Source organism: Schistocerca piceifrons, chromosome 3 (assembly GCF_021461385.2).
Source record: "Schistocerca piceifrons isolate TAMUIC-IGC-003096 chromosome 3, iqSchPice1.1, whole genome shotgun sequence".
In the NCBI taxonomy this organism is placed as follows: domain Eukaryota; kingdom Metazoa; phylum Arthropoda; class Insecta; order Orthoptera; family Acrididae; genus Schistocerca; species Schistocerca piceifrons.
The window spans coordinates 395585675-395608412 of record NC_060140.1 but is presented as its reverse complement, the minus strand read 5'-3'; the positions used below and the strand labels follow the sequence as shown (position 1 = coordinate 395608412).

Genomic DNA, 22738 nt, shown 5'->3' with positions numbered 1-22738 from the left:
GACCATGCACTGGCATCGAGATACAAGCTCCTACGATGACTGTCCGTGAACTGGTTGCTGAACTAAACACAAATATACCAGTGAGCCAATAGTGAGATGGTGCCTAGAAGAAAACAACCTCCAGGATTATGTAGCAGCAACAAAATCATTGTTGTGCCCGGTCAATAAGAAGAAAAGGGTTCAGTGGGCTACGACACACCAAGAGTGGACAGCAGAGGATTGGAAGAGAGGCATATTCACTGATGAATCCAAGTTTGAACATTTGGAACAAATGCCATCAACATGTACACCACTTACCCTGTGAATGCTTGAATCTTCACTGGATTATTCCAACTGAAGCATGGAAGAGGTTCTGTGATGGTATGGGGATCTCTTGGAGGGAATAAACTTGGGGCTTTGGTGAAAGTAGATGGAAAAATGAACCAAAAGGATTACCATGCAATCCTCTAGTGACATGCTAATACATCTGATTTGTGTCAGATTGGAAAAGGGCTTGCTTTGCAACAAAACAATGTCCTGAAATGTACATCTAGCTTGTGTCAGAACTGTGTGAAGTCTGCAGAGGTTCAGAAAACTTTGAAAAACTTGGAATGACCTCCCCAGTCCCCAGATTGTAACCCAATTGAACTACCATGGCATGAGTTGGACATGAGGATCTGAAAAATGGGATTCATGTGGGACATACTTTAAAGTCCTGAAGCAATAACAGAGACTAGTTACAAGGCAAAATTTACCCATTACATGCTGAGAATACACAAAGCAGTGATTAAAGCAAAGGGTGGCTATTTTAAAGAATCTAAAACTTAACACTTGCATTTACCTGTGTATTGTTTGAGCGTAATAAACATTTAGAAGACAATAAAATGCAATTTTATAATGCATTTCCTTTCCACTGTCCATAATTACTTGGTGTTTCAAGCTTATGGGAGACAGTGTGTTGTAAAATGAAGTTTTTTCTTATGAGAGTTTAAGTTGAAGAACGACCTTTTAATGAAACCTGCAGTTTGGAAAATGATTGTAATTACTTACATAAGTTGAGCTTCACAAAATCTTTAGCCTAAGTGGAGGAATCGAAAGTGTAACATGAGTTTATCTGGTATAACATGTTCCACTATTATCATCTTAGGCCAATGAAAGATGCTCGTGAAAGTAGAAAATGTATTTTAGGTAGTTAGTAGGTAGCAAACATGCAACTGTGTGTGCTTTACCAAGTGGAACTAAGCAGCAGGTCCACAACTTCCAAGAAAATACAAATGGCAACGGTCAAGATTGAAAAAGGTGATTCTTATTTCAACAGATCAATTGTGAGGTGAGAACTTAATCGTAACCTGTAGGATATTGAGTAAGGTAGCCCCCTCTCAAGGCACAACTAGTGAAGGAAGTAGTTGAGCTTTTCAAGGTCTGGGTGATAATAGATGATCAGAGGAGTGCTGGTTACAGAGCTGCCACAAGTTTCCCCAAGGCGAAATTCCCTGATATTTCTCTGATTTCTAGACAAGTTTTAGCATTTGACCCCGACAAATTTTGATATATCAAGGTTAAGTAAAGACATAAGTTAACAGAAAACTTCAAGGACTTCTGTATTTCTAAATGTATGAGCAAGAATCTGAAGTATTAACACTAAAATCTTTTGTAATGAGCTGTTTTTAGTTGGAGTAAGCAAGCCAAGTGGTGTATATGTTTCATTAAGAGCACTGCTGTTATTTTATTTCAATAAAATGAAATATTTGGTGAAAAATTTAAGATATCTTCACTGATTTCAGAAATAACCTTAAAAAAAAGTAGGCCTTTTGAAAGAAGTGTATGACAGGGAAGAGTTGTGTAAACCAACACCCATAAAATGTTGGTTCTACTAGGTTTGTTATTGTCAGTTATTACCCACTGTGTTATGTGTATTATTTTACAGGAACTGTATGGTTTTTCTTTCAAGACATGCATGGGCACATAGCGTACAAACTCCCAGTGACTGCCGCAATTTTCTTCTCCTTATTGTACATACTTTCTAATGTATAAACTACTTTTGAAGTACCACAATGCAGTACAATAAATAAAATGGCTATAAAACGCTGCACTGTACTATGTATATTGGGTGTTCAAAAAGAAATGAGCCGGAAGCATAATTACAGAAACCGGTACCTGTATGTTAGAAGTATTGACCTGGCTGTTGAGACACTTGTCCCACTGTGACACAAGGCGGTGAATGGCTGTCACATAAAATTCCAGGGATTGTGATGTTAACCAGTTCTGCATGTACAGGTGGACGTCGTCGTCCGTGGTAAATCATTTGCCCCTCAAAGCCTTTTTAAGGGACCCAAAATGGCATAATCACAGGGAGAGAGGTCCGGACTGTATGGAGGTGGCCAAGAACCTCCTATTTGAATTTCTGCAGGAGTGCCGTGACTGTGTTGGCCTTATGAGGCTTTGCATTGGCATGGAGCAGATTGACCCCACAGGTGAGATTGCCTGGTAGTTTTGATTTGATTACCTGGCGAAGGGTAGTTAAGGTTGGTGAGTAGTGCTGGGCATTCACTGTTGTCCCATGCTACAGGAAGTGAATCAGAAGGGGGCGACCTTGGTTCCCTTAAAAAGGCTCTGAAGGGCAAATGACTGATCTTGGATGATGACGTCCAGCTGTGCAGAACTGGTCAACATCACAGCCCCGGGAATTTTATGAGACAGCCATTCACCGCCTTCTGTCACAGTGGGACAAGTGTCTCAACAGCCAGGTTCAATACTTCTAACATACAGGTACTGGTTTCTGTAATTATGCCTCTGGTTTGTTTCTTTTTGAATGTCCCTTACACTTGCAGTGAGACAGTTGCAATTCCTGAAATCCACTGCCCGTGGCCTCTGGACTGCCGAGGAGCACAGAGTACGCGAAAGAACTTGCCCCCCTTCTAACAGCCGTGTACCGCAAGTCTCTAGAGGAACGGAGGGTTCCAAATGATTGGAAAAGGGCACAGATAGTCCCAGTCTTCAAGAAGGGTCGTCGAGCAGATGCGCAAAACTATAGACTTGTATCTCTTACGTCGATCTCTTGTAGAATTTTAGAACATGTTTTTTGCTCGCGTATCATGTCATTTCTGGAAACCCAGAATCTACTATGTAGGAATCAACATGGATTCCGGAAACAGCGATCGTGTGAGACCCAACTCGCTTTATTTGTTCATGAGACCCAGAAAATATTAGATACAGGCTCCCAGGTAGATGCTATTTTTCTTGACTTCCGGAAGGCGTTCGATACAGTTCCGCACTGTCGCCTGATAAACAAAGTAAGAGCCAACGGAATATCAGACCAGCTGTGTGGCTGGATTGAAGAGTTTTTAGCAAACAGAACACAGCATGTTGTTATCAATGGAGAGACGTCTACAGAAGTTAAAGTAGCCTCTGGCGTGCCACAGGGGAGTGTTATGGGACCATTGCTTTTCACAATATATATAAATGACTTAGTAGATAGTGTCGGAAGTTCCATGCGGCTTTTTGCGGATGATGCTGTAGTATACAGACAAGTTGCAGCATTAGAAAATTGTAGCGAAATGCAGGAAGATCTGCAGCGGATAGGCACTTGGTGCAGGGAGTGGCAACTGACCCTTAACATAGACAAATGTAATGTATTGCGAATACATAGAAAGAAGGATCCTTTATTGTATGATTATATGATAGCGGAACAAACACTGGTAGCAGTTACTTCTGTAAAATATCTGGGAGTATGCATGCGGAACGATTTGAAGTGGAATGATCATATAAAATTAATTGTTGGTAAGGCGGGTACCAGGTTGAGATTCATTGGGAGAGTGCTTAGAAAATGTAGTCCATCAACAAAGGAGGTGGCTTACAAAACACTCGTTCGACCTATACTTGAGTATTGCTCATCAGTGTGGGATTCGTACCAGATCGGTCTGACGGAGGAGATAGAGAAGATCCAAAGAAGAGCGGCGCGTTTCGTCACAGGGTTATTTGGTAACCGTGATAGCGTTACGGAGATGTTTAATAAACTCAAGTGGCAGACTCTGCAAGAGAGGCGCTCTGCATCACGGTGTAGCTTGCTCCCCAGGTTTCGAGAGGGTGCGTTTCTGGATGAGGTATCGAATATATTGCTTCCCCCTACTTATACCTCCAGAGGAGATCACGAATGTAAAATTAGAGAGATTAGAGCGCGCACGGAGGCTTTCAGACAGTCGTTCTTCCCGCGAACCATACGCGACTGGAACAGGAAAGGGAGGTAATGACGGTGGCACGTAAAGTGCCCTCCGCCACACACCGTTGGGTGGCTTGCGGAGTATCAATGTAGATGTAGATGTAGAGCACTGCAGTCCTGGGTCAATAGATAAACCATGAAAGTCCACCACATTACGCCACACACAAGGAGACCTGGCCTGCAGGCAGATCGGTGAGGTTAGATCCAGGCAGAGCCTTCACTTTAGTGGGAAACGATGGCCTGTGATTTTGGCTCGCCATGGAGTCCACTCCTGAGGGCAGCTATTCATGTGTTACAGACACCACGTTGATGAAATCAGACTGCAGTGATCAATCCATGCTACAGATAACTTGCGAAAATACTCTGAGAATCAATATTAATGAGGATAGGTAGCAAATCACTGTAAAGATGGTTGCCGAGTCACAGACAGGGACATAGAAAAGACAATCATACTCTGAAAAATATTTAGCCACAGCCTTTGTCCGAAAACACGCACACACGCACACACACACACACACACACACACACACACACACACACACACACACACTATCACTGTCTCCGGCCACTGCATTGACAGTCTCTGAGAATCAGATCCAAAAAAAACCACTCCTCACACCTCCCTGTCCCTCGTCAGCAGCTGCTAGGCTAGCAGCAAGAAGTGGTGGCAGCACTGACTGCAAGCTGAGGGGAGTGGTAGAAAGGGGAGAAGCAGTAAGAATGAGGGAGTAGGGAAGCGGTGCACATACTAGGTTGCGACCAGCCAGCGACTATGCATGACATTTCAGTAAACAAACCATTCCATTTACCGAGACAAAAACAAAATTTTTCCAGTGTTTTTTCAAATTTCCCTGACACATCTGAAATTCCCCGATTTCCAGAACTTGTGGCAACCCCGGGTCAGTGGCTGGTTAACAGCTTGACTGGTTTCAGAGAAGGAGATGGCATGGGAACTCAGTTTGTGGGTAAGCTGTATAAGACACTGGCTGTCAATAAAGGCTATGGGGAGGTTATCGATATATTTCGACAGCTCCTGCTTCCCACTGCAGATGTGACGTTCATGGGTGCTAAGGCTGTACGGAAGATACTTATTGACACAGAAAAGGTGACAGCTGTCAAAGTGAAGCTGCTGTTGACGGTTGGTGCACTTGATATTGAACAGATTGAATGGCTCTGAGCACTATGCGACTTAACTTCTGAGGTCATCAGTCACCTAGAACTTGGAACTAATTAAACCTAACTAACCTAAGGACACCACACACATCCATGCCCGAGGCAGGATTCGAACCTGCGACCGTAGCGGTCACGCGGTTCCAGACTGAAGCGCCTTTAACCGCACGGCCACACCGGCCGGCGAATAGATTGATTTTGATATTGAACAGATTTATTTGTGGCCTCTCACACCATCCTGCTATGCCTCCTGTCCCCATGAATCCTTCCCTGCCTCCTTCCCACCTCCATCTACCCATGCAATTGCCCTCAATAATTGATAACTGTCAATCATGCCATGGATGCTGGTTTGAGCATTTGGATGCCTGTGTGGTCATGTGTGAGAATGTGTGTACTCTTGCTACAGAAAGAGCAAGAGCTTCAAAGCTAGTGTGAATACTGTATTCTTTTGAGTGCTTCTATGTGCCACACAGTAGACAAATTATAACTATGTTAAAAACCTTACCCAGCAACATCTGCCCTTTCTTCATCACCACTACTGGCAGCAACATCTGATTCCGGCTCCATTTTAACTGAGTTTTCTTCTTCCTCTTCTTCTATCTCATCATCTTCCTCGTCGTCATCATCATCATCATCTTCTTCATCATCCATTACTTCATCATCATCTTCGTCATCATCATCGTCATCATTTTCTTCATCATCAACTGCTTCCTCATCTTCATCTTCCTCCTCTTCAGCAACTTCATCTTCATCTTCTTCTATGTCATCATCCTCATCCTCCTCTTCATCATCTTCCATTTCCTCCTCCTCTTCCTGTTCCCGCATATCGACATCTTGTTGCTGCTGAACCTGAAGTTGTGGGCGTCGTTGCTCCTGCTGTTGTTGCTGCTGTTCTGCTACTTTGACTCGCTTGGCATCCTCATTCACTTCTGTGACCATAGCATTTTCCTCGGGTCTTTTCAAGGAACCATACTTCTGCTTTAACCAAGATTCCATTAAGGCAGCACTCGCACCTAGTTTAGGGCGACTGAAACATACATAACCCACACTGTATAATATAAAATAGAACATGCACATAACCAAATTTACAATGTTGTGGATTACAAGTCAATAAATGAAAACTTAATGATGGATTCATTACTTGCTTACCTGTCCTGGGTTGTTCATATACAGAAAGTGAATGCTTAAGAATACTTAGTAACAGGTTTTTCCCCATAATGATTATATATTCAAGCACACTTGATTATCAGCTCTGCAAAACACACATCCATTATTTTCTCTATAAATGAAACATTTGGTTTGCATAATGGATTGTCATGTACAATATCTGCATTCTGATAGCTGCCATCCCTTCTGCACCAAAAAGTCACTTATACAGTATATAGTGTGGACACTGCTGGACGGCACATATGCAGTGATTGAGATATCCTCTGCCCCCTACGCTGAAGGTATTACTAATGCCTTCACAGAAAGGCATTACTCACCAAACTTAGTCCGCAAACAGATTTCCTGTGCCATATCTGCGCGCGCACACACACACACACACACACACACACACACACACACACACACACAAAAACAAACAACTTTCTTTGAATTACATAGATGGGAGTTATCATAGCAACACAATCTTTGTTCCCGTAATTCTACTTGCCTTAATATCCAGAAGCCCCACATCAACCTCTACCCCTGCCCACTCGTCATCCAGCATGCACATCCTGTTCTTCAGTTTCCCTCTTCATCTTAATCTCATACCCTAATGTCGTCATATTGTCAGCACAAAACTCTCTGTCTGTAATCAGGAATGAGCTCACAGGTGCCACAGTCCTATCTTGGACATCTGCTGCCTTGACCTCCCATCAGCCACCCTTCCTCAACCCCCCTCCTCATCCCCTATCCTTTCTCCTCTCACCAACTACACCCGACACAACCCCCCACCACAGTCAAACTATGTAGACAACCAGGACAATGTAGTTGTTCTGGTGTGTATGTGTGTGTGTGTGTTGGAGGGGGAGTGGGGCGGCGTCACATACTCTACAGCTCTTAAAACCCATTGACCCGAAAGCTAGCATGTTCTAAATCTTTTTTATGGGCCCTTCGATTACTGAGGGAATAGTATATTCATGTATTGATGACTGATGAGATGTGTTTGTGGGAGATGGATGAGGAAGGAAACAGGTCATGTCCTTTCCACAGAAACGATCCCGACATTTGCCTTAAGCCATTTAGGGAAATCTTGAGAAAACTAAATTTTGAAGGCTGGTAGGGGAATTTGAGTCACTGTCCTGAATGAGAGTCCAGTATCTTTGCTCATTTAGATTATATCATCTCAATAACCATATTACCAGAGCACCCTTTACACCAGCCAAAATCCTGATGGTCCCCCATAGAATCAAAGGCATAGGGGAATTATCTGAGAGAAGGATTTCTGGAATAATCTCTTCTTGGTCTCCTTAATAAGTTTGTGGCCTCTGGCCGAACTACTCAAAATGCTAAGAGGTTCTCTGGAGTTGGACTGCATTCGAATCCATCAAGTGTAACTCATTTTCTTCCAACTGTAGCACACTACGCCTTGTTCCACCATGATACAGTGTAATATCACCCCTGTCTCAACTGGAATGTAACATAATTCATTGTTTCAATGTAGTGTTATTGTAGATTTTTTTTGTTTATCTCCTTTGCCATTGATTAGAGACTCACTGGAGCAAAATGAATCTCTGTCGCCAGGCCACTTTCACTTGTTACAAATGAAAGAAAGTAGATTACTTTCTCTCATATGGTAGTTGTGGTGTTGAGTGGACACAAACTGAAGAGTTGCTCACGTGAGTATGTGTTTGAGTTACAAATAAACATAAGTATTATTATTTGCATTGCCTGCATAATTTCACCACCTTCACTTATCATTCAATCCAATTATATGTTCAAGTTTTTCCACAGTAGCCAGCTCGGCACACAAGAAAGCCAAAAAGAATGGAAGAAAGAGAAAATTTTTATATTAGAGCCAGTGGTCTCTGTAGTTGTCCTGAAGGATTTCAAATACATACACAAGAGATGTAATGGATCGTATCTGTAATGTGATCCAACCATCTGGATACTGTGCCCACTATCCGTTTAGCATTGCACAATCTACTGAATGCACTAAGACTGGGATGTTGTCACTAGAGTGAAAATTGTTGGATACTCTAACAATAGGCAGTGTCAAAGAAGGGAAACAAAACAGTGAGAAACCAATGGTGGAAAACTATCCTGTACCAGTGGTTTAGAGCATGCACTGATTCATGTTCAGAATGCATAGTTCTTTTTTCATTATTACGCTGTCTTTTCTATCACAGTGGCGTGCAGTGGCATAGGTCCATACACACAAAGGAAGAAATGAATGGTCAAGGAATTGGGAGGAAGTGGGTGTCTGATGAGGCTGTTGAGAATCTCCTGGCCTAAGGCTTTAGGAGATGACGGTCACTAGCTTATAAGGCACAAGCACTGTAACATTAACATCTTGCAAGATGGAGAAGAGGCAAGGAGGTGTATATGTCTCTGATAAATATGACTTCTCCTCTCAACACTTCCACACAATGAGTTCATCTTTGTTGGGCCTACAAACCCTTTGCACAAAGGCATCACATTGTTAACTCTTGCTTTTATTATTAAGGAATCTGAAATTTCATTTAAAAACTCTGCTCCTGTCACTGTGTCACACCATGTATGTTTAACTGGTCCCCTTGTGTTTTTCTTTTATTCATTAAATTACCATTTTAAGCTATCCAGGACATTCCAATGAATCACTATCCGTTTTGCATTTAGGGTACCAATTATACAGATGAGCCATTTCTAGTAAGTACAAAGACTTCAGCAGAGAAAACAGCACAGTGGGGTGTGTACCAACTACTGTGGCTAACTGACTAGAATTATCCAACCCAAAAGTGTCTGCTGGCTATAAACACAGTACAAGGTGTTTCAAAAAGAACTTTACAACTTTAAATATTCACATAAATTTATTGAAAGAAGATATAGAGATGGGTTTAGAGTTACTTTGTAGGGAAACACAAAAAGTGTTTTTTTTTTTTTTTACCTTAAATGAAGATGATGTATGTGGCTTCCATTGGTAATCATGCACACATACCATTGGAAGACAATTTCTTCCCAAGTTTGCTGTAGCATTACAGATGTAAATTGCATAGTGGTGGCATAAATTCTTGCTGTAAGTTCAGACAGAGAAGCCGGCATAGGAGGTACAAACACTATATCCTTGATGAATCCCCCCAAAAAAGGTCAAGTCTGGGGAACAAAGAGGCCATGCAATTGGCACATCATGGCCAATCCATTGACCTGAAAAGCGGTCAAGGAGAAAATACCGGACATCGGCCAGGTAGTGGGGTGGTGCACCATCTTGCATTAAGTAAACATTTCGTTCTTGGTCATCCACATCGATCTGTGGTATCAAAAATTATTGTAACATATCCAGGTACACTATCCCGTTAATGGTTGCCTCGTGGGAAAAAAAGGGGCTGTACACTTTGTTCTTGCTCAAAGCAGCAAAAATGTTCAGTTTAGGGCTATAATGAACATGTTGCAATGTTTGATCCTACAGTTATGTGTGTTAACCTTGCCACTTAAGTGAAAAGCTGATTTTGTCCAAGAAATGTTCATCCTCATGTAATTTATTCAACATATCTGCACAAAAGTTCTTGCGAGCAATTTTATCAGTATCTTCTGTATGGTTTCAAATGCAAACAGGTTCTCAACACATGCCAAACACTTGTATGTGGGATTTGCAGTTCGCGAGATGCACAATGGGTCGATTTAGTAGGGCTGTTGACAAAATGTTGTCTCACTCACACAATGACGTCGTCAGGTGAGCTTTGATGACCCGATGATTTCTCATGTCTTACTGAGAACCCTGTTTCTACAAAACATTTATGCCACTCATAATTGTAGGAGAATCTTTAGCGTACTTGGTACAGAAATTACGCTGAACTGTTGTTGCTGGCTTTGATTCTTCAAACCAAAACACACAGCAAGCGCACTCGGGTCCAGTGAAGGCAGCCATCTCTAACGCAACTGCCACTAGCGCTCCTTATGTTGTGATTCGACAGTAGCAAACTACATGATACAAAACTTGATGTATTTCCCTAAAAATTGACACAACAGTCACCTCTGTAGGTACTATGAATTAATTTATATGACTTTTCAAGGTTGTAAAGTTCTTTTTGAAACACCCTGTACACTCTCCTTTCAAAGAAGGTAGTGTACAGTCCAGTTTTCTATCAATGGCATGGTCATTAGCCTAAGCTATTTGTCAGTCAGACACAGAAGAGGAAACAATTAGCCACGGTCTATTCACAGGAACCACCCTAGTGTACATTTTCAGTGGTACTGTTAAACTGTGGAAAATCTAATCCTGGATGGCTGGATGGGGATTTATTCAAGGGTTCAATCCTCATGAACAATATCCAGCCTTTTAAACATGTTCGTTGGACAGCATTCTTAATTTGAAGTGAAATGACCTGTTTTAATAACATGGAATGCTCCACTGCTTCATGAAACATGATCTACATAGGTGTCACAAAAGTGGAGCCAGCTCTACGGTTTAATCGATATAGTGTAAGAGGTACTCCATTAGACTCAAGAGTCCTTTTTTACTAATGACTGGTTGGCTTTTGAGTTTACAGTTATCTGACAATCTGTTCCACTGATGATTAAAAGTGCAAATGGGACCTGATCAACTCTCTAGGAACTCACGTGATACCACAAAAAGTACAGCTTAATTAAAAAATGAAAAACAAATGAACAGATGAATTTGATACAGTAAGTAGCTACTATAATGCTCTATTTTATGATATCTTCTCATTAATTATTTACATTCAACACCTATCTATGTAATAATTATTTAAGCATCAGTACAATAATAATCCAAGGACAGTAAAAAAAAAAAATAAAAATAATAATGAATAGGCTGCTGATTTTTTAGTGCATAGTATTAACATTCAGAATCAGTACTGTACAAAAATAAAGACATGTTGACACAGTTCCAAGTGCATACATTAACAATTTGACAGGTTTTAAGATGCACTACTGCAGTGTACACTTTCTAAGAAATAAACAAGACTGCCATAACAGATAAGCAGAAGTTTAATATTGAATTCCTCTGATGCACCCAGAGGTTTATGCAACTGTAATGTTATCTATAAAGTCACTGTAATTTCCCCACTCTATATACCATTGAAGGCAGAAAAAAATGTGTATGGATAGTAACTTCACTTTCATGCATGAATTATTCCACTTATAAGTAGAAGTTTACCAACTAAGCTGTGTAAGGGGAAGTTATGCCTAAGTGAGGAGAATTCAGTTTCAGTCAACTCTTGGTGTGATATGACAATGAAAGTAAATAATTTTGAAAGTAAAAACCGATAATCCTCAGATGCTACATAACATTAGAGAACAAAGTTTGTACAGACAGAAACTCTCACTGTAAAGACGGACATCCAAGCCTTATTAAATTATTAAAGTTCACAAATACGCGGCTGCACTTACTTAGGATCAATAGGCTTCATGCACTCATCATCTTTATTACGTGAATTATTCACAATATTTGATACAGGATGATAAGCAAGCAACTTTGGGGCTTTCAACAATGCCACAGCATCAATTGGCGCCTTTCCCGCTACATCGAGCCACATCTGTGTAAATATAAAATTTATGGTAAATTTTTCACAAAATTATGATCAACAGATACACCACAAAAAATATTTAAACAAGGGTTAATAAAGTAACACTAAACAAATCATAGCAGATAATGAATACTGATACACACAAACAGATGCAACTCAACCACAACTAGTCTGCAAACACATTCAGTAATAGTGGGTAGGAAGAATTGACAAGTTATGGAGGGAAAAAAAAGCATTATAATTCATTAGGATATTTCTGTGGTTCTCAGAAAGCCATCTGATAGTATGTTTAGTGTTGAAATTTATTTTATTTTTCCCAGTTGACTGTTTTGGATGACTAATTCAAACCTGACCATCTGGGGCGAATGTCTAAGATTAAAGCTGGGAATAACTGCAATTTATATTGTCAAAGTCCATCTAACCCAAGATCTAGGAGTCTTGCATGTATAGTGACACTACACATATTGTGATGTGTTAAGACGAAACTTATTACACAGGCTATCAAAAATGATTATCAAGTTGAAACTGGTATAGCCACAGCATGAATTTTGGCTATAAGAAACTTTAAATTTTAGGAAAAGTTACTAACTGCTGACAGAAAATTAGCCACATTTTTATAATTTGCACTTTTGAGATGGGATGTCACAGCATCAAAAGCCCTCATATACACAACAGAAGTGGTTCATGATTTTTTTTTTTTTTTTTTTTTGGTGTTTAGTCTGAGAATGGAAAGGGAGACACCCACCAAACTTCGTAAATATTTTCAAAGTATTTCACTGACTGTCGATACACCACTGCCACCAGTGAGAGTTTTCCAATTCTTTGGATCAGGATAGACATAGGCTGCTATCATGACCATTACACAAAAGTATATGGTAATTAACTTCCGATATTTATTCTCTCCTTGGTGTTCTTTATTGCATTTAGACAAATGATTACTACTACTTCATGTGGATGGTAAGGAGAGGTAACCTGTCAATGTTCTTACAGTCCTATGCTATGAAGAAAGATGAGTATCACTACATTGTTATGGAGAAACATCACATTCCCGGACAACATATTCCGTGTTTTTTCTTTCTAATAAAATTTTGTATGACGCTATATGGGAGGAAGATGGGGAGGGGGGGGGGGAGGGGGGAGAGAAGAAAGACAGTTAAGAGTTTAATGTCTCATTAACACGGAAAGGATAAATTGCTACTCACTTTAAAGATGACCCACTGAGTTGCAGACTGGTACAATGAAAAGTATCTTACACATTGTATCTTTTGGTCAAATCGTTCTTCAGCAAACAAAACACACACACTCATCCACACATGCAAGCACACGAGGCCACTACCACCAGCACCTCTGACTCTGACCAGCCCTGTGTGCATGATGGGTGCTTGCTTATATGAATGAATGTGTGTTATCACATCTGTGTAATAGTCTCTAGCAGGAAATGCTTTGATGAGCAGTTTCTGAAGACAAAATTTAGAATTTCGACCTTTTTCATTATCGTCTAGCTTGGCACAATAATGATTATGCAGCATCTGATACATAACTTTGTCACATTAGGGCCAAAATTTTATTTGACACTTTAGCAACTACAATTTGATCATGGTGTCAATGAGTTTTCCCACTAAAACACAAGTAGTTAAGATGCATTCAAGTTCTGACACTATCAATCATCTAAAGAGTACCTGTTATACCATCAAACTAACACCTCAGCAACTACAATTTAGTCATGGTTACAAAATATACGGAGTGACAAAAAATACAGTTTCTTACACAAAAATTTATAATTGAAAGCTCAAACCTGAGTAAAGAAACCCTTTCAGTTAATATTTATAGAGAAAAGGAAATACTTTCTGCTTACCTCAATGGCTTCATCATTCTCCAAAACAACTGGGATCCTGTGATGGATGTATTTAAAATCATCATTTGGTGTGGTCGTGAAGACAGAACAACTGTATACTTTATCACCCTGTAGGATTGAAACACTATTTTTAATGCAGTACAAAATTTAGAACAGAACTCCTAAAAAATATGGCATAACAATAACATTTGCAAATTTCATCACCAGCCAATATTACCCAATTATATTGCTGCTTACAGAGAAAGGTTTCCACCACCTAGTACATAGTACGTAATTTTGACACTTCAGTCTCTAGATGGTTTTAGTGAGAATACCAATGCGTAGGGACAGAAAAATTTCACAATAACGCTAACAAGAAACTATTGGTTTTCAACGAAATAACACAAAATCGGTACTTTTTTAAGATTTCACAAAATTTGTAACTTTGCTATATAAAAACGTCATAAACCTGAGGAAGCCAGTTTACTAATATTTGTAACTGACAGTTACTGAATGTTAAAATTGCATTTTGTCTTCAAATCTTCAAGATTGAGGTTCGTGTATAATCTTAAAAATAACACTTCATTTTCCACCTGACAAACTTTGATGTTACAACGAAAATAACACCAAATTTGGGGGGAAAAAAATCACTGATTGTAGCAAAATATAGCATTGAATTTAGCAAAAAACCTCAAACTTGGTCAAAGTAACACCAAATTTGGCAAAAAAAAATAATAAAATAAAATAAATAAATAAATAAATTTGGAAAAAACAATGAATTTGACAAAAGTTACAAAGAATTTCGGAAAAATAACACAAATCTAGTAAATAATAACACTGAATTTGACAGAAAATCACACCAAATTTGCCAAAACAACACTGACTTTGGCCATTAAATAAAATGATTTTTTCCTGTCCCTACAAATGCGTATCTTGTATGCAATGAACAGTCACAAAGAATGGATAGACTTGCCACAGCCTGTGCATTAAACAAAACTGATATATTTCGGATCTGATGTGGTTACGGAAATAAGAAACAATCACTATGCTATCAGAAAGGTCACTATACAATAAGACTGTCTGTTAAATGTTAGTGGTCAGGTGTAAGTAACGCATAACAACATTTTGTAAAGTATCTTATACTTACGAAGGGCTTGTTATTTCCCATTTTGGTAACAAAAGAAGAGTGAAATACTAGCATGGAAATATATTTATTCTGACATTACTATAATTCTTTTGCAGTTAATACATTTCAGACAACAAAATAACCAATATTTTGTGTGGAGAAAGATCCTAGACAGCTGGCAGCACTGCTGCAAGGTTTCAAGTATGAAGTGCAAAAGACTACCATCAGTACTGCATGAACGCTTAAGTCACCGATAACTGTGGAAACACTGAGGTGTTGCATAGAAAAATAAACATCACATTACACAGTGAAGCAGCTGCACAAAGCCCACTTGACAGTCATGGATCTTCTCTAATGGTACAGACAAGAGGCTTCAAATACACTGAAAAATCTAAGGGAGGGTACTGACAACATTATTGAAAGGACAGAGTGCTACTCACTGCACAGCAGTGACAGCCACAACAGAAAGACTGGTACACAAGTAAGCTCTCGATTACAAGGCCATCTTCTGAATTGATCAACATACACTTATTTGCTTAGCAGTCTTTTTGTTGTACCTGTCCGTCACTCAACATCTCCACTATATGGCGAGAAGCAATTTTTTCATAATAATAATAATAATAATAATAATCATTATTCCAGCCTAGATTTACCACTGTTTAGGTGAAGGTACTAAATGATATTGACACTCTGAATTTTAGGATCCAACATTAGACAATTATTCATAACACTTATTACCTCAGGAGACACCCAGATATTGTAAAGTCCTGCTAGGGCCAAAAGCCTTGGTCCTTTCCAGCCTCCTTCTGCAGTCCACTCAAGATTCCATGTTTTCCTGTCATATATATCAATCTGCATTAAATAGAGAGATGTATTATAAAACCACAGAGCCACTGTCATAAATAAATCTGAACAACACATTCTGTTCCATTAGCTGTAATTTTAAAATTATAAATTTAATTAAACATATAATATCAAAAAAGATAATCACGTCTCAAACCTACATGGAGCTACTGACAATAAAAAATAGAACCTCAAGGGTGACAAATGAATATTTACATTACAGTTACTTTCTACAGATGACAAACATGTAGATAGAGAGAGATAGAGAGAGAGAGAGAGAGAGAGAGAGAGAGAGAGAGAATACCGCCTCCTGACACAAACGTGAAATAACGAGACAAGGAAGGAGTATCAAAGAAAAATATACTAACACTAAAATGTTACAGAATTAATGTGTGTTTCAGAACTTGGTGCATGCAGATTCTGACATAGTTTTCTGAACTAGTAAGGGACTGTGAGAAGAACTTTTACAGGGTGTACAAACGGACAAAAAAAAAAAAAAAAAGGTTTCTCAGATTTTCCCTGGATTTCCCAGTTAAAAATACACTTCTTTCCATATGGAAATATACTATAACACTGGTGAAAGTAAATTTTTTTCTGTGTTAAGTGACAATATACTTTCCCTTGGAGCTGTAAAACTTATCAGTTCTTTGAATAGTGAAGGTTCTATACACTGGCATAGAACTTCCCAGCACATGCACTGCACATTTTCGCGTTATGAAAGTATAAACAAGTATTCCAATAAATACAGTACGGTAACTTCCAAAGCACTAAAATCAAGATTGTGATGCACTTTTGTCAGTCAATAATAGCTCAAGTTACGTGGTCTCACCAACCAATAACAGCAGAGATTCAGAGCCTAGGACACGTGATGTAGTCAGTCAATAGCAACGGCACTGTTTAGTAGTGCGGTCACACAAATAGAAAAAAGTTAATGGATTAAATTAATATATGAACAGTATAGGTACAAGAAAAGCTAAGCTTTCACATATAACATTGGTCTTCAAAAAATTTTCACCCTTGAGCAAACTTCTGATTACTTATTACCCAGAGGGGCCACCTTTCTACATGGTACAATATGAGGAAGCTTATAGATAAGGCCTTCATTCCACACAATGTTGAATGCAGTAGTTAGATCAACAAATTCTACAGATGTTTTCAGCTTCATTTGGTCTCCTGCCTCTATTAAGGATGAAAGAGAGAATACTTGGTCGCAGCAGCTACACCCTGATTTGAAGCCTACATAATTAACTATAATATGCTATAAGCTAGCATTGATTATTCTGTTATAGATCTGCCAATCAAAAAGCTTTTAACAGCAGCTAAGAAGACCGATAGCTTTCTACCTTGTTGCTAGGTTTGCCTTGTTTCAAAATAGAGATTTTCTTTGCATCCTTGAACTACAATGGAAGCTGACCGGTCAACAGGATGTTGATGAATAATTCTGCTATCCATTACTTAGCACATCCTTTTGTATGGATCAGGAGTTCTGGGTGTATACCATCAAATCCCTGTGCCATAATATGTTTGAGGTGCTTCAGTTTGGTGTCAATGTCTGAAACTGTTAAGTGACAAGCACATTCTGACGAGGGAGATGCCGTCTCTCTTTCACAAAGTTGCCGTTTAGTATGTCTGGTAAGTTTCTCATTGGAGGGATTCCTGATGCAATAATGATGTGGGTAGCGAACTGCTCAGGTGTTACTTCTGGATGTTTTCTGTGCACTGGTACACTTCCTCCCAATATCCTCAGGAGTCTCCATGCATTAGAGAAACCTAATGTTGGAAGTTAAAGGTCACGGGGGAAAAAAATGAGAAAAAGAATAGTGCGAGGTAAGTGTTTAACATTCCATTGATTGTAAGGTTTTTAAAGGAGGAGCACGATTTCAGTTTCGGGAAGGTTAAGGAAACAATTTGGTTGTGCCCTTTTCAAAGGGATCATTCCAGAATTTGTCTTACACAATTTGGGAAAAACCAATGATAGACTAAGTCTGGATGGCTGAACAGGGATTTGTGTTGCTCCTTCCTGCACAAGTCCTGTGTCTTACCACTGCACTGCTTTGCTTGGTAAAAGAAGGGGAAAGGGAAAAACCCAGAGTGTCTGTAGTCTGGGCCACACAGTAATTTTAAGTAGTTGACTCAAGTTACAACACCGGTGTGTTTTGTCTTTACACACAAACTCTAGAAGTCCCATTACAGAGTATAGTGAAATGTATCATTACTGCCTGGTTGTCACAATATTCTTTCAAAAAGAAGAGGAATGAGCATGTACTGTAAAATGAAACTTATCTTACAAGGGGCAATCAAAATGTTTCTGTTTGAAGGCTGTACAGTCCAGAATCGGTATGCAAATCAGACAAAATTGCTGTGAGCTTGGAGGCAATCATCCTACTGAAACACCAGGCTGAAGATACCTGTGTGGTAAAACACTGTGTCCTGCTGCATGAAGGAGGGTTAATGGCTTGCTGCACATCCACCTGGGAAGTCTCCTCCCAATGCTCTCGAATGCATCCGAAAAAGTTTTTATAATCAAGATCCAAAGTTTCACATGGACTCCACAAGTTGTCAGAAGTCCCCTGAGGAAATATTGAGCCATGTTGCCTCTATAGCCATCCATAATTGTGAAAGTGTTGCTAGTGCAGGATCTTGTGCACAAACTGACCCTCGATTATGTCCTGTAAATGATCAATGGGATTCGTGTCGGACAATCTCCGTGGCCAAATCATTTGCCTGAATTGTCCAGAATGTTCTGACAAGGCGCATTGCAAACAATGGTGGCCTGGTGACATGGCGCACAGAAATTCCAGTGTTGAACGGCTACAAATGGTCTCCAGGTAGCTGAACAAAACCATTTCCAGTCAACAATCATTTCAGTTAGACCAGGGGACCCAGTCTACTCCATGTAAATGCAGCCCACACCATTAAGGAGCCACCATCAGCTTGAACAGTGTCTTGTTGAGAACTTGGGTCCATGGTTTCTTGAGGTCTGCATCACACTCCAACCCTATCATCAAATCTTACCAATCAAAATCGGGACTCATCCGACCTGGCCAAGGTTTCCAGTAGACTGGTCCAACCGATATGATCACGAGCCCAGGAGATGCATCGCAGGTGATGTCATGCTGTTAGCAAAGGCACTCACATCTGTCGTCTGCTGCCATAGCCCATTAATGCCAAATTTTGCCACACTGTCCTAACAGATATGTTCATCATAAGTGCCACATTGGTTTCTGTGATTATTTCATATGTGTCGCTTGTCTGATAGCACTGACAATGCTACACAAATGCCAGTGCTCATGGTCGTTAAGTGAAGGCCATTGGCCACTGCGTCATCTGTGGTGAGAGGTAATGTCTGAAATTCGGTATTCTCAACACATCCACTCACTCTTGACACTGTGAATCTCAGACTATTGAAGTCTAACAATTTCTGAAATGGGACATCTCATGTGTACAGCTCCAACTAATATTCAGTGTTCAAAGTCTGTTAATTCCAATCATGCAGCCATGATCTTGTAGGGAACCTTTTCACATGACACACGACACACCTGTGTACAAATGACAGTTCTGCCAATCCACTGCCCTTTTACATACCACCATCTGTGTATGTGCAAATCGCTATCCCATAACTTTTCTAACCTCAGTGTACGCAAACAATCTATCTCTAAATATAACATGACACTCAGTTTTATTTGTCGGCAACAAATCTGTACTCACTGAAAATAAGACTGCGCAACTTATTCCCCAAAGAGTCACTGACACCCTAAATAGTTTGGAATAGTGGTTTGAGATAAGTGGATTAAAATTAAACATGAAAAAACAAACTAACAATTTAAAACCAAGCAATCCAATTTAAGTAATTTCTGGATAACCCATAAAAATCAGGAACTTATGGAAGCAGACTCTGGCAAATTCCTGGTATTTCTAGAAAAAAATTATCCTGGTCTTCTCATATGAACTACTTGGCAACCTAGCAAAATAGTCTTGCATTCACAATGACAATATTGTCCTACACAACTGACACTAAGAAAGTTGTGTACATAGCTGTTTTGAATCCATAGTAAGACATGGAAAAATCCTTTTGGGGAATGCAAGTTGCGTAAATAGGATATTATTACTTCAAAAATTTAATATGTCTGCTTGTGTCTGTATGTGTGGATGGATATGTGCGTGTGTGCGAGTGTATACCTGTCCTTTTTTCCCCCTAAGGTAAGTCTTTCCGCTCCCGGGATTGGAATGACTCCTTACCCTCTCCCTTAAAACCCACTTCCTTTCGTCTTCCCCTCTCCTTCCCTCTTTCCTGATGAGGCAACAGTTTGTTGCGAAAGCTTGAATTTTGTGTGTATGTTTGTGTTTGTTTGTGTGTCTATCGACCTGCCAGCGCTTTTGTTCGGTAAGTCACCTCATCTTTGTTTTTATATATTATTAATAAATTTGTAATATAAGTCCTGAGATTCACCCCGACCTTTATTCAGGGATCTAAAAATTTTAACTATTCCTTGTATTTACATTTATGAACTGTTTATCCACGGCATTCCAGAATTATTTACAGAAAACCATTTTCAATAATTGTATGACAAGAAAAGACGATAATTTCATTTTACCATCTCATAGACAAACTTCACTCTCAGACTGCACAACACATGGCTATGAAAATAACAATAAATTGAAAGTGAAAAAAGTGTGGAACTAGGTTTACTGAAGGTAAAATTGTATGCTATGCTAGTGCACGTAGTTTAACATATCGCTTTGATGAAGTGATGTATTGAACAAGTATTTTTTGAACCAACAAATGATGATTGCCACGGTAAAAAGTTTATTTTCGTAATGTATAAGATAATCTACAACTTGGATGTATGTTTTATTTATGCATATGTATCATGAGATTGATGGATGCAGCTTATCTTCAAGCCGGGATAAAGATGGACAATCATATCACATTCAAGTTACCTGCTGGTCAGGCAGTTTATTCTGCATCATCGGTGCCTACCTTGAAGATATGGTGTACACCATAGAGGAAGAGTGGCCATGACAATGCTTATGATGTCACAAGGACAAGAACTTGTGATGTACATACATTAAATTGAAATCTGTTACTTAGGACAGAATGTTTTTGGTCTTTGATCAATGTTTTTGCGACATTCCACATGATGTAACAACTTTGTAACACTCAGTTACTATAAACAAGAGTACAACATGAGATGTACTAGGTGAGAAGGCTCGTATTTATTTTGAGAGTTGAGTGTTGGATCTGTACTCTTAACCTCCAGCAGTAAATGCAACACATCTAGAACAGAAATTCAATCAGAAGAGGTTAGTGAATGTGCTGAAAGAGTAGGGTGAGCAAGATTAAATATCCTGAAGTCATAGCTCCTGATCATACTTTACTTAGCCATTCAATATCATCGTAAAGAACCAGGGCCACAGAAAAAATACGGCTGGGAGTAAATAAAATTTATGAAGAACAACAAGAATAGTGAACACAAATTTGAAATTTTAAACATAATTGATTAACACAAAGTATGTAGCTTTGTGGGTGTTGATATCTGTTGTCAACGGTAATGTAGGTCAACAGCTCATACTACACTACAGTGCAGCGCCAAATCAACTGCTAGTACTGCAAATCATGAATTCTGAAGAAGTATGGGCAGTCGATGAATCGTTATTAAATCCTTTGACTAAAATTACAAAGGCAAAGAGAGTAGTTAGTACACAAATCTGAAGATTTCAACCATGTCTACCGAGGACTTCAATCAGCAGTCATGGATCACAGCTGCGGCATGTCGATCGATAATGGTGGCAGTACCAAAGGCGCATTCATAGTCTGTGACGCGGCTCCCTACACACCGATCTAGCTTCCTGTTGATGCCTATGCATAACGAGAGTCTGTGTGAGCTGTGTACAACCCATTTACTGGTTTCCAAAAGTTTTTTGCGTGTGTTGGGGTGTGTTGTAGGGTAAACTAAACTGATTTTGAAACCAGAGTTTGTGGGTGTAGCACAGCAGTGCACCTAGCCTTGTTACAATTTTAAATTGAGATCAATTAGATACATGTTACTGTAGACACTGCATGCCAGTTGCAATGAAAATACTGAATTCAGATATCCCAGGGTGGTTTAAAGCATTTAGTGAACAACTGGACAATGATACAAAAAATACCAAAACACTTTGTTGAATCTTCTCTCTCTCTCTCTCTCTCTCCTGTCAATCCTACCTGGTAAGATCCCATATTGATGGACTATACTCAAGAACCACTGGACAATGCCTTATAAGCCACTTCCTCCATGGATGACCTGTACGTTACCTACCTATGAACCTCAGTCTGGCACCTGCTTTTGCTACAGTTTGTTTTATGTGGTCGGATTGCTCTGGATGCTTTATTTTCATACCTATGCACAATACGTTACATTTCTTTACTTTTAGGGTCAAACAGTCATTCTGCAAATGGATAATGTCTTTCAGCATTGCTACTATGTTACAGACAATGACATCATCTGCAAACAGTCTGATAAAGCATCTGACACTTTCTACTAAATCAATATACATTGTAAACAGTAATGGTCTTATCACACATCCTTCGATTACTCTGGAAATTACCTTTACATCTGTCAGTTTTGATCCATTAAGAGTGAGGTGTTGAATTCTACCTGCAAGGAATTCTTGAGTCAATAAGCTTATATTTTTTTTCACTAAACTGCATTGTGGGATGGTGTCTAATGCCTTCCTGAAGTCAAGGAATGTGGCATCAACCTGAGTGTCATTGCCTACAGCACTATAAATCATGGGTCGAAATATAGCGAGCCGAGTTTTGCAAGATCTCCATTTGCAGATTCCATGCTGACTTTTGTAGAGGAGCTTTTCATTCTCCAGAAAAAACATAATTCTTAAGCACAAAACATGATCCATAA

The 22738-nt window shown here is 39.4% G+C and overlaps 1 protein-coding gene across 2 annotated transcripts in view; it reads right to left on the bottom strand.

Annotated features, from left to right (window-relative positions):
• The window catches only part of LOC124789701 (abasic site processing protein HMCES-like), a 101315-nt gene that overhangs the window by 63125 nt on the left and 15452 nt on the right, over positions 1-22738 (bottom strand). For both annotated transcript variants that reach the window (XM_047257152.1, XM_047257153.1), the window contains exons 4-7: positions 15735-15848; positions 13892-13999; positions 11900-12045; positions 5874-6395 (exon numbers count right to left, since the gene is read on the bottom strand). In XM_047257152.1, coding sequence (XP_047113108.1) covers positions 5874-6395; positions 11900-12045; positions 13892-13999; positions 15735-15848 — 890 coding nt within the window. The remainder of the gene's footprint in view (positions 1-5873; positions 6396-11899; positions 12046-13891; positions 14000-15734; positions 15849-22738) is intronic.